General features: G+C 61.0%; 1 protein-coding gene across 5 annotated transcripts in view; it reads right to left on the reverse strand.

Annotated features, from left to right (window-relative positions):
* Positions 1 to 4,276: 4,276 nt before the first annotated feature.
* Positions 4,277 to 16,601, reverse strand: part of DIS3L2 (DIS3 like 3'-5' exoribonuclease 2) — a 373,385-nt gene continuing 361,060 nt past the window's right edge. For 2 of the 5 annotated variants that reach the window (XM_027118355.1, XM_027118369.1), the window contains 7 exons: positions 11,198 to 11,381; positions 10,439 to 10,525; positions 7,450 to 7,597; positions 6,945 to 7,075; positions 6,672 to 6,776; positions 5,372 to 5,473; positions 4,283 to 4,757 (listed from right to left, as the gene is read on the reverse strand). In XM_027118355.1, coding sequence (XP_026974156.1) covers positions 4,605 to 4,757; positions 5,372 to 5,473; positions 6,672 to 6,776; positions 6,945 to 7,075; positions 7,450 to 7,597; positions 10,439 to 10,525; positions 11,198 to 11,381 — 910 coding nt within the window. In that variant the 3' untranslated portion in view covers positions 4,283 to 4,604. Of the gene's footprint in view, positions 4,758 to 5,371; positions 5,538 to 6,671; positions 6,777 to 6,944; positions 7,076 to 7,449; positions 7,598 to 9,292; positions 9,416 to 10,438; positions 10,526 to 11,197; positions 11,382 to 16,601 lie in introns of those variants that run through there. The other 3 variants (XM_027118351.1, XM_027118362.1, XM_027118376.1) reach the window with 3 other exon arrangements.

A 16,601-nucleotide genomic window follows, 5' to 3' on the forward strand; every position in this document is an offset into this window, starting at 1 on the left:
TTAGTTTTGACTTTTATCCAAGTTATACATTAATGTAGTTTAAAGTAGCAAATAGATCCATAAGGTTTGTTACAATAAAACAAAACAGCAGGTTCCTGTCTCCCTCACTGCAGTTTCCCATCTCCGAGGCAACCATTTTCCCCCTCTTAGATTTTAATTTTGATATTTACCATTGTTTCTAAATCACATACTTCTTCATTTTTCATTTTTCAGCTATATTTATTGCTATATTCTTGTTGGTATTCTGCATTTTATGGTTGTGTAATGAACCATCCCCAAACAGACTTAAACAACAATACTTTCTTTGATCACAAACTTGCAATTTGGGCAGGGCTTGAAGGGAACACCTTGTGTTTACTCTGGGACACTTTAGTCGGGGTGGCTGGACAGGACAAGGGGCCAGAACAGGTAGGGTCCTTGAAACCAAGTCCCCCTAAAACTGAGTTCCGCTGCCGAGTTTATGATGAACGTCTCTATCCAAAACTTTATTCCCTTTCTCGTCCTGTCCCTGTTCCCCTCAGGATTGAGGAGGATCAAAGAAAAGGGGGAACTGAAACTGAGCAGGACCCACGAGGCCTTTCTGGGTACAAAAGCCCCGCTGTGTCCCCCATCTCTTGTTTGTAGGAATAAAGTCTCCTAGGCCTTCCCTGAGTTCCAAAGAACAGACACAAGTGGTTACTAATTAGAGAAGTGAGGGAATGCAGAAACAGAGGAAAGCCCTCAAGCAAGAAAAGTAAGAATAGCTTAGACAATAGAGTCACAGGACGTCTAGTTCCTTCTCAAGGATTATACATAACAATCTGACACAAATCTTTGAGGTGCTCTGCAGGAATGAAGACCCTCCCACCCAGGTGGAGGATGGTAACTACATACTGACCACAGGCACTTAGACCCCAGACTGGCTGGAACCAGAAGGTTGATGCTTAAGATTCCCGAAATAGCACCCCGACCACCAACCAATCAGAAGAAAGTCCACAATCTGCTCATGTACCTCCAAACCCTCACCCTATATTGCTGCCTTTAAAACTCCTTCCCTGAAAGCCATCAGGGAGCTTGGGTCTTTTGAGCATGAGTTGCCCTTTCTCCTTGGTTGGCACCTGAAAAACACTTTACCACAACCAATGTCAGTAGATGGGCTTTGCTGATTGCTGGGGGAGGGTCTCCAAGATCTCTTTGGTAACATCCTGAGGCTTCAGGAAGACTCCTATCTTGGTTGCAAAGGAAAGAAACCAAGTGTGAAGTAGCTTTAGGGGGAAGGGAATTGATGGAAAGGCTCCTCATGGTACATGAACTACCACAAGGCAGAAAAGCCCACCACACGGAGGTGCCTCTGGGTCTCCTGGGCTGCGGGAAAGCCGGTGCCTCCGAGGCGCTCCGTCTCCCTTCTCTGAGGCCGCTTCCCTTCCTCCTGGTGTACGCTGTTTCCTTCACGGTGACTTTCTGGAAACATGAGCTTCTATGTCTTGCAGACTACCATCCTGGGGAGACAGTGACACCCTCTCCCAATTTTAGTTAGGATAGACCCCAGGAAAGAATGGGCCAGGTGCCCACCCCGGGTCCCATCAGAGATGTCGTGGTACAGAATGGTGGCTCCTGGGGACCCATGCAGGTGGGAGGGATGGGCTAGAAGCTGGGGAGCAGGTCCCATAAAGAGACAGGGCCCCTGGGAAAACAACCCCAGAGGCCCTTTGGCCCCGTTCACCGACCAAGCCCACTCCTGCCTTGGGGCCGTGCCCACAAGTAGCCCCGGGCGGTTCCTGCACGTCTCTGCCACCTACGCCCCCTCCTCAGCACTGCTCTTCCCCCGCTGCCATCAACACCGTCCCCACCACCCGCCACACTAGAAAGGTGACTTCCCCTCCTGATCATAAGCTCCCAGAGGACACCGCACATCAAAGGCACTCACTGCTGTTGATAAATGAGTGAAGGACAAAGGTCATATCGCCTCACGGCCCTGATGAGAAGCCTCCCGGGGCTCTGATGGCCCACAGCACACAGGGCGCGCTCTCTGGCTGCCATAAGGGTCAGTGGGGATCTACCCCGTTCCTACCTCGCCAGCACCTCCCTGCCCGTCCTCTGGGCACCCTCTGATCCTAGTGACCTCCACCCTTCACGACTCATGTCAGGGATCTCCGAACCTCAGTTTCTTCGCCCATGTGGGCCGGCTGCGCGCACTTTCTTCTTCTGAGCACCCACCCTTCACGGCTGGGAACACACACCCCAGCCTCTGAACTTCGCTAGAACCTTGTCCTGCAGTGACATCATTTGCATCTACGTCTCCCTCCCCCATGGCGACCGGAGGCGGCTCCTTGAGGACACGTGCAGGTGCTCTGGGACAGCTGGAGGAACTACCACGGCTTCCTTTTTGACGAGATTTGGGTCTCATCACCCCCTTTATCAACAGTCCCGAGCGAGGGGCCATAGGGGGCTGTCTCCCTCATTGGACCATGGACGTGTGCAGGCCAGTGCCCTGCGCGTGGGTGGTGTCAAGGACACCTGCTGAGTGAGTAGATGCAGATGAAGGACGCAGCTGACGTTGTGGGGTAGAGCGCTGGGCCATTTGCTCTGAGCCCACAGGCAGGGCGTTTGGGGGAGGGCAAATGCCTGAACCCTGGACCTGGCTGGGCAGAGTCTGGCTGTGTCACTTTGGCCAGAGACCTACCTCCTTTCTGGTGCAGTTCCTCCTTCTGTCAAATGGGGTGGAGGTGCCGGGGCTGCTATGCGTCCCCCAGCTCTAGGGCCATCAGGGCGAGGCCAGCCTCTGCTTCCCCAGAAAGTCCAGGCAGCAACGGTCTTCCCTGCTGACCAAGCTGGCTACAATTTACCACAGTCTGGGGCGCTGGGGCCGTGAGGAAGGGTGTCCAGCCTGCGTCCATGCTGCCCGAGAGAGGGCCCAGCACGCTGGCCCAACACCATCCTGAGGGCGCCCCTCCGCGGGGCTCTGCTCTGCCCTCAGCTCCCAGGCTCCACGGGAGGCCCTGGGGGACAGCGCGAGGAGAGAGGGGCTCTGCTCCTCCAGGGGCGGGCAGGTAAGAGGATGAGGGCAGGGCCGGGATGCCTGGCTGCCCAGGCTGCAGAAGCACCCAGAAACCTCTTCATCCAAATACCAAACCACTGGACCCTCACCATTTCCCTTCCAGATAGCTGGTTCTAGAAGGCTCTGGGGCAGGAGCACAGAGGGAACGGTGGCCTCCGGGATGTCTTGGGGGTGGCAGGATGGACAGACCGAAAGCTGGTCAAGGTGCTGGAGGAGGAGAGAAGGGAACTCAGGGCGGGCACAGTGATGTCTCTTTTGTCCCCCTCTGGCACCCCCGGCCCAGCGCTGGGGGGATGTGAGCCACGGCCGGCCGGTGGCCGAGACCAAGGCAGCCAGGCCCCGTCACCACTCGAGCCATGGCGAAGCCCTCCTACAAGGTGCTCCACTGAAGTTTCCTTTGAAGAAAATTCACTGAAATCAGATCAAGTGAGCTTGTTAATACCAACACCCCAGGAATCAGCCTGGTGGAACTGGGACCTTGGTCCCCATGGGGTTTTAACCCTAGTTTCTGGCGGCTCCTGGGGAAGCCAACCTGTGTTTCTCTAGTCTGCTGGGGAAACTAGAAGCACAGGCTTAGGTCAAACCAGCCGGGGAGAGAGCCGAGTGCGATGGCCTCCCACCTCTGCCCCTGGGTCCCCAAGGATCACTTGGTGCTCAGGCAGATAGCAGGCAGTCGACTGGGCCAGGCCAGGGCCACCAGCAGCACACCTGCCCCTCTCTGGTCAGGAAGGCCGGTCTGGGGGCCCCTCCCCTCGGGCAGGGCCAGGCCTCGCTCTGCCCCCAGGTTCCCTTGCTGCTGCCAGGGCACAGGATCGGGACAGGAGATGCTGGGGTGCTGGCCCCCACTAAGGAAGGTGGACAGGGCCACCCAGAGCTCCGGCCTTGTAAGTGGGGGTGGGCGGCACAGGGCCCAAGCCCCCGTCCTGGGGCCACGGGGGGCGGCAGCCGGCAGAGAGGAAGTGCTGGGGTGGGGATGGACACAGTTACATGCGGCGCGGTGACGGGTGAGCCTGCCGCCTTGCATACTAATTCCGTTTCTAATCAGCCAGAATGAGGCGCTGGCATCAATCTGCCACGCGGCCAGCTCTGTGAATCATCCTGGAACTGCCGGAAAGGCTCCCAAGGGTGGTAACCCCAGCTCAGCTGTGACGGGTGGAGCCCGGGCCAGGTCCCCCGTCCTGGGTCCAAGGGGCACCCCACTACCCTGGCCACCCCGGTGCCCCACACACCAGGCAGCACTCACACTTGATTTTATTCCATGACTCTGATTTACTGAAAACCCCTGGTTTTCTGGGCACGGGAGGGCAGTGGGTAACCTGGCAGAAGGGGCGCTGGCCTCCCAGGAGGACCAGGTCTAGCTCTGCGCTGCTGAGCACCGGCCAGCCCGCAGCCTTCCATCCAACCCAACCCTCCCCCTCCAGTTTGAAAACCAAGCTGCAAAAATAAAATAGAATGAAAAAATAAAAACAAAACCCTGAGTTGTTAAAAACCAAATTAAGAATCCCCGTTGGTGCCCGAAGTTCCTATTCCTAACGGGAGTGGAGGAGGGGTGGGCCGGCTGGCGGCTTCAGTCCTGTTCCTCCGCGAGGTCCCCGCCGCCCTGCTCGTCCTGCCAGTCTAGGAGGCCCTCGGTGCCGGGTCGCTTCAGGATGGCGCTGTACTTGAGGGCCGTGGCCTCTGCCCGCAGCACCACCTCCACCAGGCTGAAGATGCTGACGACCTGAGGCAGAGCAGAGCCCAGCAGGGGACGCGGGTGCCGGTGAGGGGGCGGCCCGGGGGGCTGCCCACCCAGCCGGGCCCCGGGGCCCCTCGCTCTGCCTCCCTAGGCCTCCACTGGCTCATCTGTAAGCGGAGCTTGTTCAGGGCTGAGGCCGTGGGGTCCCGGTGCGAAGCAGAGGAGGCACGCGCTGCTGTGGGCAATGCCTGCTGGGGCCGCTCAGCGCCAGGGAGAAACCACTGGGGTCCGGGTCTGCTCTTTGAAGCGTGTCGTAGGTAAAAAGCTGTTTCCTTGGGTCGGAGGTCTACGGTGTTCATCAGATTCTCAAAAGGACACCCGAAGTTAAGGGCCCTGCTTTAGGGAGGTAGGCAGAGGCCGCTGCCTCTCCCCAGGGTGGGTGATTCCGGGGAAGGAAGGTGCTGCCAGGAGGCTAGGCCCAAGGAGTGGTGACAGGGAGCCGCTGCCGGCCTCGCTGGGTAGAGCAGGAAATCGCAGCCGGGAGCCCAGGAGGGAAGGCCCGGGGAGCGCGCCCAGGAGGCCGGAGGGGGCTCGCCAAGAGTGGGGTGGACGGGGACCCAGTGGCGCTCCGGAAAAGCTGCCCCACCCCCGGGTCTGACCTGCTGCGCCGGCCCCTGCTCCGCGTCCTCAGGCTCCCAGACGAGCGTGAGCTCCGGCTTCTTGCCCACCTTCTGGAAACGGTATGACTGCAGGGGCAGCGCCTGGGGGTGCACACACCTGCATCTCAGGACCCGGGCTCTAGGCGCCGCCTCTTAATCTCTGACCCTGCAAGGCCACCAGTGCTTGGAAGCAGCCCCTCGCCTTGGCCCGCCTCTGACTGGCCTCAAGGGAGCTCCCTGCCCTGCTGCCTGCCAGTGGCTGCTCGACCTCTGACGGGGGTGGCCCGCACCCTTGCCTCTGGCCTCGGGCCAGCTTCTGGGCGGCCTTGAGAGGCCACCTTCATGGAGGGGCCTTCACTGAGGGGGGCACCGGGGGCGCCACGTGTTATTCGGGGCAGGTGGTGGGTCTGTCCGGCCTCATCAGGGACCATCCCTGTAGGGTCGAGGTGGACCGGGCACCTGAGGCTGGAGGGCTGCCGCCCCTCCCGGCCCTGGGTCTGTTAGCACAGACTGAGGGCTGGGTTGTGAGCAGAGGCGATCTAGACCTGAACTCCATGCTGCTCAGTGAGCTTCAGGACGAGAGCCCGACTTGATTCCTGCTGACTCCATTCTGTCTCTCCTGCTCTAATCCACTTCATTCATACCACGTTTATTGCATGCTATGTGCCGCGTTCTGCACTCCCCAAGGTCCTCTGGGTGTTGGGAAATTCAAAGCCAAGGTCAGGGGCCAGGTGGTGACTCACTAAGCACAAGGTCAGCTGGAACAGGTCCCTCAGGTGGCATTAGACTGGCACCAAGTACCCTTGGAAAGAAGCTCGAATGAAGCAGCCCCCGGGGCAGGACCAGGGCAAGGGCTAGCCTCGTCCTGCTTCTCAGGGGACACAGCTTCCAGAGTGGCCACGGCCCATTCTCTCTGGTCTTTCCTTCCCCTATGTTCCTTTAAAAAACCTCCCAAAGCCTGCCTACCCCACTTCCTATACTGGTTATGGAGGGACCTGATCTCTGGTTGCTCAAGTCCTTGGGAAAGAGGCCTGACCCTTGGCCTGGATCCCTGATCCCAGGCAGGCGCGGCTGGCTGTCTCGGCAGGACCCATCGGGTGAGCGTGGTGCCAGCACAACCCGCAGCTGAGAGAGGGGCAAGGGCTGTTTCCCCAGATGCTGGGGAAACAGGGAGGAGACCCAGCAGTGGGAACAGGGACAGGCAGGTGGGAAGGGAATGTGCTAAGTGGACGCGGCTCGGTGCTCCCTCTGCCTGCTCAGAACACCCCTAACCTGGGCCCTGGCAGCCCCCAGTACTCACATTACAGTAGATGCGCTTCTGTACCCCGTAGCGCAGCACCAGCACGTCGAAGGCTTGGCTCAGGACGCCCATCACCATGGCTTCCGACTCCAGCGGGCCGCTCTCCTGCATGGCAGGGCTCCAGCCAAGGCTCGGCCAGGGGATGCAGTCTCCCCCCAGGGCCCACCCCAGCTACCAAAGGCCCCGGACCCCTGGAGCCCTCCCTGTGAACAGGCGCCCTGGCGGGCAGGTGGGGTGGAGGGAAGGGGAGGGACGACAGGCTGGCGGCCTCACCTTGACCAGGATGGCAAAGAACAGGCTGGTGCTCAGCTCCTGCACACGCTTGGATGCCATGCGGCGGTCATTGCAGTGGTCAGCCTGCTTCTGCAGGGCCTCGGGCTCCACATCTTGAAGCTCCCTGTAGCCTGGGCAGAGAGTGGTCGGGGGCCCACTGGCGGGTGCTGTGTGTGTGCCGTCCTTGGCGGGGTTCTGGGCAGCATGGTGCCCCTGGCCCGGGTCAGATGGGGCCTGGGAGCCCCGCGCAGAGCTGGGGCCTCCCTGATGCCCAGCTTGGGAGGGCCGAGAAAGGGGGGCTTGCCACGGTGAGGGCCCTCGAGCCCCTAGCACGCGCTCACAGGGGAGGTTCTGGCACAGGCTCCCCTACTGCTTGGGCTGCCCACCCCTTGGGGCCTTCACAGTCATGGCAGTGTGGCCTCTGGCCGCTGGGCACCCACTCTGGGTGGGGGGAGTAGCCCTTAGCTGGGCCCAGGCTGGCACCGCCCCGTGCTGCACCCCTTACCCAGCGTGGCGGCCAGGAGGCGATGCACCAGGACGTCAGCGAAGCGGCGGATGGGCGAGGTGAAGTGCGTGTAGAGCGGCACATTGAGGGCGTAGTGGCGGAACTGCGCCTGGTCCTGCAGCACCCCCGAGCAGAAGTACAAGGCCATCTGGGGAGGTGGGGCGGACCTCAGAGCCTGGCCAGGCTGGGTGCGCGCTGGGTGTGCTCCGTGAGCCGGGGAGACTCAGAGCCTCACGAGGGGCAGTCTTGGGGGCGTGGACCCACCTGCCAAGCTGCGGGCAGCTGAGCAAAGCCGGGCAGGCCCGAGGACGTCAGGGGCTGTTCTGTGTGAGGGAACCCCTGGGGCTGCCATGAGACTGGGCGGAGCCGTGGGTGCCCTTGCCCCTCTCCTGCTGAAGGCAAGGGCAGGTCTTGCCCAGAGTCCCTCTGCCAATGACCGGAAGTGGAGTGGGCCAGGGGGAGAGGCTGTGTGTTTCTTGCTGGGAACCCTTAAGATGCTGAAGGGACTCCTCCCTCAGAGCCCTGGGGGACCTGCCACCAAAGCCCTCGGGGAGGGGAGGGGAGACCCTGTGCTGAAGTCAGAGGACAGCGGCGGGGGGGGGGGGGGGGGGGGGGACCCCCCCCCCCCCCCCGGGGGGGGGGGGGGGGGGGGGGGGGGGCTGGAACTCATCCTCCTCCACAGCCGGTCACTGCTGAGTCTTAACGGCTGTTACTGCCAGGAACCAGGAGGAGGGATCGTTTCTGGCTGGCCCCCTCCCCAGGACAGGGCTGGGGGAGCTACACTGAAGTGGGGAGCAGGAGAGAAAGCCCGTGGGCCTGCCGGACCGGGGGCTGCAGGACTTCGCCAGGACACAAAGCCCAACACCACCATGTGGCCAGAGCGGGAGGTAGGAGAGAAGGTCCAGGATGCCCTCCACCCAGAGCAAAACGGGCGCTTGGCTCTTCCTCTCTGGCCCTGGTCCAGTCTTTGGTCTTAGCCGACCTCCTGCCCTCTAGTCCTCATCCCTGCCCTGCTGAAGGCCACGCCTGTACCCCAGCACCTCTGTGCCCCCAATACTCCATCTCTCACCAGCCAAGGGAGGCAGTGGTTGGCCAGTCTCCCAGTCTCAGCCCTTCCTGCCCCTGACAACCTGTCCTGGGACCGAGACCCAGAGCTCTGAGTTCAAAAGGCCCTCCTGCAGGGCAGGAGTTAGGACTGTGGCCCAAAGAGAGACGCTGAGCTTCTCTAGGGGCCCAGCAAACAGCCTGGCCCGCGCGGTGCAGCTGTGCTGAGAGCCTTGGCCACGGGCCCTGAAGCCGCTTGCCCTGCGCTCCCCGAGTTCTCAGGGCTGGGGATCCAGGACCCGTGGCTGCCTGGGAGCAAGTGACCAGGTTCCTCTGCCAGGGCCAAAGTCACACCCTCGTGTGCTCGCTCGTTCCCTCCCTTGCCGCTTGCTCACCCTCACACCCTCCCGTGTGTTCGCACAAATGAACAGCCGGCTCCGGTTACTCTGTGCGTGACGGCCTTGGAATCCAGGACGCAGCTGGCGGTGCCCTGCTCGGCTACCCAACTCTGCTTCCCTTCCAGCTCCCACTGGGCCCTGGGTTACATCTCGGGTAAGTCACTGGGGGAGGGAGCAGCCTCCACTGTGAGCCATGTTTGGACCTTGTTCTCAGGTGGCCCAGTTCCCCAGATGAGCTGGGCTGAGGAGGGCAGAGGGCCCCGGCTCCCTTCCTGGGTGGCGAAGGCGCCTCTGGGCAGCGTGGGATGGGTGAGGGCCCAGAACTGGGACACAGACAGGGAACCAGGCACCACGGTCACTCTGGTCACTCCCTCACATCAGATCCGCAGGCAAAGGCTGGCCTCTGAGGTCGCTGGCAGGCAAGGCCAGGAGAAGCCGGGTCTTTTTCAGGCTCTGGGTGACTGGGCTCCTTTCCTTGGACCTCCGGGGCTGGGTTGGCCTTAGAGGTGGATGGCTTCCAGAGGCTGAGGGCAGGGAACGGCAGCTTCGTCGGGCCTGTATGTGGTGTCAAGCCCAGTGGCCAGAGACACACGCCCCCCCTCTCCATGGGGGGTGCTTTACAGTGCTTGGTGCGGGACAGACATCGGTGACTGGGGGCAGGGTAACGGCCGCCAGACCCAGACGGACCTGACGGTCCCATTCCTGGCAGAGCTGTGAGGTGTCAGAAAACAAGTCGGTTGCGACCAGCTGAGACGATCTCGTTCTTGGGAAACAGACTGGATCTGCCCAGTGACCGAGCCCCTGAACGGTGGTCTATCACTGCTCCCAGGCCGGGCCGCGGCCCACCGCTGGACCCATTAGCACCCACAGCTCCCGCCGACCTGACAGTCCACGGGGGCGGCTGCTTCCCAAGATGCTCAGCCCCACAGGGGCTGGAGCACGGCCTCGGAGAGCTGCGACTGGCTGCCAGGAGCAAGCCCACCGTCTGCCTCCCAGGCGGCCGGCCTGTCCTCTAGCTGCAGACACAGCCTCACGGCCTCAATTCCCCCTCTCCCGACCGGTTGCGACAGGGAGATTTCTCTGCCCGGGGCCCACAAGCCTCAGTGGGGGCTAAGGACCGGCCCCTGCGCAGGCTGCTCTGGGAGACCAACGTTCTCTTTCCCCTCCAGGGTCCCCACCTGACCATGAGTTGCTGACCAGGCCCCATTCCCTTGCCCGAGCTGGTCTGGTGTGTGGGGTCCGGGCCCTGGAGTCTTGGGACGTGCCCTGGCGTGGCTCCCCACCTGCCGCCAGGAAACAGAGCCCCAGAGGCCATGCAGGGGGGCAGGGGGGCAGCAGAGCAGCGGGGCTTGAAATGTCTCCTCTAACTGAGCCCACAGGCAAGTCTGGGCAGGAGGCAGCAGGCCAAGCTCAGGAGCCCAGGGACTTCCTGTGCTGGGTGTTGCCGGGGGGCACCCTCCCCAAACCTCCCCTAAGGTTCTCCGAGCCCACGGAGGCATGGGTGCTCCAAGGAGAAGGCGGAGGATGGAGGACTGGCCCTTCCTTACCTGCATGGGCCGGGAGCACATGTTGGTGAGCACCTCCTTCCGGGCCAGTGAGTACTTGTCATCTCCAAATGTCTCCATCAGACTTTTCTGGAAGGAACCCATGTGATACGCAGTCAGGCTTGGGGAGAGACTCTGGGGCCCCATCACCCACTGATCATCTGGCACTGGGGAGGAGAGGTCAGCCGAGGGGCCCAGCCCTGTTCAGATGGCCATGGGTGGGGTGCAGGGGGGCCGGCAGCCCCCAGACTGTGTCCCACACTGGGTCTGCCTCGAGGGTCCTGGCTTGAGGTCAGTCCTTCCATGTCCAGCTGGCTGGCCTGGGCGGGCTGGTTTACCCCAGGCCTGGAGCACAGATGGGGACAGTCTCCCTCCTGTGCGGTGCGAGCCGAGGCCATGGATTCCTGAGCCCCATGCTGCTCAGTTCCAGGTGGGGAGCATCTGATACCCCTTCCCGTGAAAAACAGCCTCTGGCTTCCAATAATCCCAGCCGCTACGGAAGCCTCTGGGTCCGAGCCCGGCCCATCCCTGGCCACAGCTGAGCCCTGAGGGGACCCCCTCGGTCTCCCGGGCTCCCTCCCAGGCCCTGTGAGTTGCAGGCTTTGTCCCCAGGCCCTCCCCTCTCCCTTGGGGTGGGGGTGGGGATCTGGCTAAAGGGTAACGGACCCTGGTGGGATGCAGAGGCTGCTGAGCCTGGCTCCCAGGCCTTCTTCCTCCTTCCCTAAGCAGGGCCTCCCCGGCCCCTGTGCTCCCAGCACTCACATTGAGGGCCCCAGCAGAGCTGAAGTCCATGGGCAGCCCCATCTGGTCACAGAATTCCACCAGGTCGTTGAGCATCTTGGTCTGGGGTGGGGGGTGCCGCCGTAGCAGGGCTCGCTCGGGGAAGGCGCAGTGGATCTTGCGGGCCACAGCCATGTTGGCCAAGAGCATGAACTCTTCCACGAGCCTGCAGTGGGGAGGGACCGCGGGGGTCGTTCTTTCCTGCTTCTCTGCTGGCTGGCTCTCTTGTACCCTTGTGTCAGCTTCAAGCTGCCCCCCACCCCGGGCATCCAATCTACTTTGTTCCTGCAAGTTGCTTCCCCCTCATTCCTCGGCTCATGCCCCTCACGGCACTAACCAGTCTGTACTCTTCCCTGCTGATGTGTTAGCTCGTGCGCTGGGTCTCCTACTAGATGGGGATCCTGGACAGCAGGGATGGTGCCTGTCTTATTCCCCCCTGTAGCCCTGGTGCTTGGGACCTCACCTGACCCAGAGAAGGTGCTCAGTAAAGATCTCTGCTGAATGACTAAGCTTCCCAGAACGCTGGGGGCCACGTCCAGCTGTAAGAAAACGCTATGCCCGGGCAGGCCATGAGAAGCCAGAGGACTCTGCACGGGGGCGTATAGAGGCAGGCGCGCAGACCCAGGGCCCCCCGTTCCCAGGAGTACGTGGCTTCTTTTCCCCCCCGGAAAGATGAGTGTCTCTGAGGATGAACAGGAGAGTCACAGAGGGCAAGAGGAAAGCCGTGCGTTTTGGGACAAGACGAAGGCGTTGCTGAGGTGTTCAAACCACAGAGCCATCCTTCTAGGAGTCAACCCTCCAGGCCTGCTTCGCCCGAGTGTGATTAGGGTCCACGAGTGTGGATGGAGGTGGCTCCAAAGCAGGCCAAGAGTCACTGACGGGGGAGGGCAGAGGTGTGCCAAAGCGCAGGAGCCAGGCAGAGGGGGACGCCGCATCTCCGCGCTGAGCTCAGCACACCCTCAGCGCCCCGATCTGGGGCAGGAAGCCCACGTGCTGCTGTCCCGCCCAGGGCGCCCGCAGAGGACAAGTGGATCAGGCACGTGTACGAGAGCTGAAGCCTCCAGGAAGGGGCGTGGGTGTGGGCTGGTGCCCTACGTGGGGAAAGCCTCCTCCCTTGGGGAGACTCTTGGGGCCTTGCCCAGCTTAGGGGAGCCTCTTCCCAGCCTTGCATCTGAAGCTCTAGGTTGTATGTCAAGCCCATGCTTCTCCCACAGAGGCAGGAGAGGTCAGGGAGGAAGCTCTGGCAGGCCTGGCAGCAGCTGGGGGCCCAAAATGAACGTCCCCTTCTGGAGGTGTGGGCAGTGCTTGGGGTTAGCCTCGTCCCCTCCCCAAGCTCTTGGGAAGGAACAGCCAGTGGGGGGACAAGAGCGTGAGTGGGCAGAGCCCCGCCTTCCCCAGGCTACGCCTCTACGCTGAGGGGTGGCTCTGGTCTGCCGGGCTGTCGCCCAGAGCACATCTGTCTCCCTGCAAAGCCCACCTTGTGAGGAAGAAGGGCTGTGGAATGCCCCAGGGCAGGCACCACCAGGACCTGGCCTGGACCTCCGGAGGAGGCCCACGCATGGCCTGCACTCCTAGCTCCTCCTGTGTGGGCACCGTGGTGGGCCGACCCCCAGCCTACCACCCACCATGGGGAAGGGCTTGGGTGAAGGACTGCAAGGGTCAGGTCTCAGTGGCCCTTCTGCCATGCAGGAGGCCTGTGTGTAGAATGAGTTTCTTCATTCCCCGCTGGGTTGCAGCAACAGTTTTTTAAGCGGCCATCCTGCCTCCCACCCCAAAACCTGTCCTTGAGCACATCACTTCCTGCTAAAACCCCTCGAGTTCATGCGCTGGAACCCGACCACCAAACCTCCTGAGCGAGGCCTACATCCTAGCTCCAGCATGTTCCTGCTGTAGAACCCTGCACAAGTTACCGACCTTTTCTGTTCTATTTTCTTGAACGTAGAACAGGGATAATAATAGCACGTGCTTCACAGAGTGGTTGTGCAAACCAACAGGAGTAAAACATGTTTCAAGGGCAGACCCTGTGCCTGGCGTGACGTCAGCCTCAAGACACGGGAGGTGCTGGGAATTCCCTGGCGGTCCAGTGGTTAGGACTCCGCACTTTCACTGCCGATGGCTTCGGTTCAATCCCTGGTCCTTGGGGAGCTAAGATCCTGCAAGCCGCGTGGTGCCCTGTGATTTCCATCCCTGACATTTGTCACCCTCCTTTGACCTTTCCATGTCTTCCCTGAAGGGCATCTCCATCCCTCCTGGGCACTTACTGCCTGATTAGATACCTGGCAACAAGGGTCAGCCTGTCTAGGGCCACCTGTGTCACAGTCTAGCACCATTTGACTCTTCACATTTGGTTTTCATATTTAGATCTTGTCAACTCGAGAGGAGTCTCAAGTCCTGCTAGATTGATGTCTGACTTGATGTCTGCCTGCTGTTGGTCAGACCCTGCGGAACATCATCACGTAAACGCTTCAGATGCACAATTCAGCCATTCATTTGTTGCCTACTCAGCACACATGACTGTGCCGGGCGGTTCCAGACTTGTCTCCCCATGCAGTCCCAGAATCACTGTGGGCCGGGGGCACACAGGCTGCTCCTTGGAGCCCTGCGGTCTAGTTCAGCTTCAGGTTTGGGCGAGGAGGGAGAGCACCTGTAACCTTGGGGCCCGACCCTGGGCTGCGTTTTGCAAGCGTGGCCAGCAGGGGACAGCATGGCCCCATAGGAGGGTTGTGTGAGCTCAGGCTAGGGCAGGGCAAGCAGCAGCGCAGGGCTGGAGGGGCGGGGGCTCCGGCCTGTGCCCCGCCCTCTCTAACCTCACCCCCACCCCTTGGGTCAAAGGAACTGAATGTTCAGGGAGCCTCCTAATGAGCTGTGCTCTAGCTCCTATTTCCTGCAGGGGCTCTCCCGCCTCAGGATCTCATATAAGGCGGAGAACCCAGGGAAGGGACAGCAGGGTGGAACTGATACCCGAAGCCCCAGGCAGTGATAACAGTCCCCAGTCAAGCTGCTTCTCCAGAGACCCCCAGTACGGTCCCACGAGTCACCTGAGGCTGGCGAGAGAAAAACAAGTGCGCTCCTGTTACCTTGAAAGTCTTGCGAAGCTTTGGTCGCAGGGGCTGACCTTGGACAGGCCCCTTCGTACCTCTGGGGGCTCCACATCCGTGAGTGTCTCAGCCCGCCCCTCAGGACAGGGGGCCGGAGTTAAGAGGGCAGCCTCCCTCCAAGACAGTTCAGAGATACAGCCCATGCCTCCCAGAAAAACATCAGTGTCACCTAACAGGGAGGTGGCACAGCAGTGAGCCCGATCCCTCGGTGCTGCCACAGCTCATTAGTGTCCTAGGATAGCTGCAGGGACCGTCTCCCCACAACCTGTCCGCAAAGTCCTTCTTACACCCCCAGGTGGGGGGCGGGGCGGGGAGGAAGTGCAAGCTTGTGGGCGGGAGAAAGCAGAGCAGCGCCTGGAGCCCGAGCCCATCCAGCCCTGGGGTGCCTGGGAGGGTGCAGCAACGATGGCGCAGGTCCCCCCACGCAGCGTGGCAACAGGAAGGCCAAGGGAAAGGCAAGCGATCAGCAGCCAGATTGCAATGAGTTCAGGATTCACCGTCAGAAACGGGGCCGGGCATCCGGAAGGGGAACCGGGCTGGCCAGTACTGGGGCGGGGGTAGGTGGGTGTCGCTGCTCTCATCTGGGCCAGCAAAGGGGCCCGCTCCTACGGGGCTCCACAGGTCCTCCTCACGGGTCAGTTCCCGGACGGGCCAGCAGGGGGCGCCCAGCATCTTCCTGCCGCAGGACCTGGGACGTGGCAGGAGCAGCTTAGAACCCAGCAACTTCTGGGCAGGAAGGAGCCTTACTTTATAAACTGCAGCCCTGCGGCCCAAGGTCCAGGGGTCTCTGGGCTCCCATTCAGTGTGTTTTTCCTTGGCCAAAGCCAGCTCTGGGGCTGAAGGCTTTGCTCAGTCAGGGAGAGTGAACAGTGCTCTGAGGGAAGGCAGGCTGATTAGAAGAGGCGCCCCCACAGCTGACCGGTCAGCAAGCACCCCTTCACCCTGATCTCCTGCCTCTGAGGGGCAGAGCTGCATGCCCAGGCCCGCAGCCAGAGCTCAGAGATGCTCCAAGCTGTCCTGGGTGGTTAGGATGTCCTCTGAGAGCAAACTGCACATACCGACTGGGGTGTGAAACCCAAGCCGGGATGGAGCCCTGCACACTGCCCTGGCCTCAGACTTGCTCCCTGGTCTGAGTACCTGCCCTGATCATAACCCAGCCCCCGCCCCAGCGCGGCACAGGCATGAGCTCACTCCCCTCTGCAGGGGAGGGGGGCGGGCGCTGGATCTCAGCAACTGCCTGACAACTGCTCTAAATAGGGCTCAGGAATGGCCACCAGCCAGGATCACCTTCCAGAACCGCAAGCCAAATCCTCAGAGCTGGGGCCTTGGTCTCAGGCCTGGCATCTGCTGAGCATCTGGAGCTCAGTGCCACCAGGGGCCCCATGACCCTGCAGGGCTGGGCCGGCTCTGCTGTGACAGACAGATGAAGGTCTAGCCAGGGGGCCGTGCCAGGATGCAAGCTCGGCAGCACTAACTCCGCAGCACCCCACCTACCTGTGCTCTGGGCCTCCAGGTGCTGGAGGGAAGGCTTCTCATCCCAGGGAGGAGGTGAGCAAGCTTAGAGGCCTCAGAGTCCCTCACCTGCTACGGCAGATGGCAGGTGAAGACCACAGGCAAGCTACACACAAGTACACACGCTCCTCACGCAGCAGAGATGCCTTGTGTAGAATGGTATATGCCAGACTGTGTTAACGTTACTTACTTAACAAAAAAGTATAGATATATATGAAATGCTAGGGCCTTAATTCATGGGATTTTTTATTATAGGACATCCCTTTGCCTTTAAGATGCTAACATGCATCAGGATTTGGTGAGAAGGAGCTACTGGGATGCGGCGCTTACTGCTCACTGATGGTTGAAACTGTTTGTGTCACATCTTAAAGGATGATGTTTGGGAAAGGCCGCTCTACCTGACAGGGGTGAGGCAGTGGCTAAAAGAGAAATGGGCTAAAATGTCTGCCTCTTCGGAGGAAGGCTGCCCACCCTTGTCCATGAAGAAACTGGGTGTGTCTGTGGCCACAGGAGGCCCTCTGGTTGGGCGGCTGGGCGTGTCCTATGGTGAGGCGCATGCTCCTCACCTGTCCTGACACCCCTCCTTCCCTGATGCAAGTGCACAGCCCGGGCAACTGGAGAGGAGGAGGTTAGTGGTTACCAGCTCAGCAGCTCGCCTTGAGTCCCAGCTCTACCACTCGTTAGCTGTGTGATTTCAGGTAAATTTCTTAACCCCTCTGAATCTCAATTTATTTACCTGAAAAAAATGGGCATACGATAGACAAGTGCCTGGTCTT

The sequence above is a fragment of the Aethalodelphis obliquidens genome, unplaced genomic scaffold (genome assembly GCF_003676395.1).
Source record: "Aethalodelphis obliquidens isolate GAN/ISIS:26980383/991018 unplaced genomic scaffold, ASM367639v1 scaffold2, whole genome shotgun sequence".
NCBI classification, from domain to species: Eukaryota; Metazoa; Chordata; class Mammalia; order Artiodactyla; family Delphinidae; genus Aethalodelphis; species Aethalodelphis obliquidens.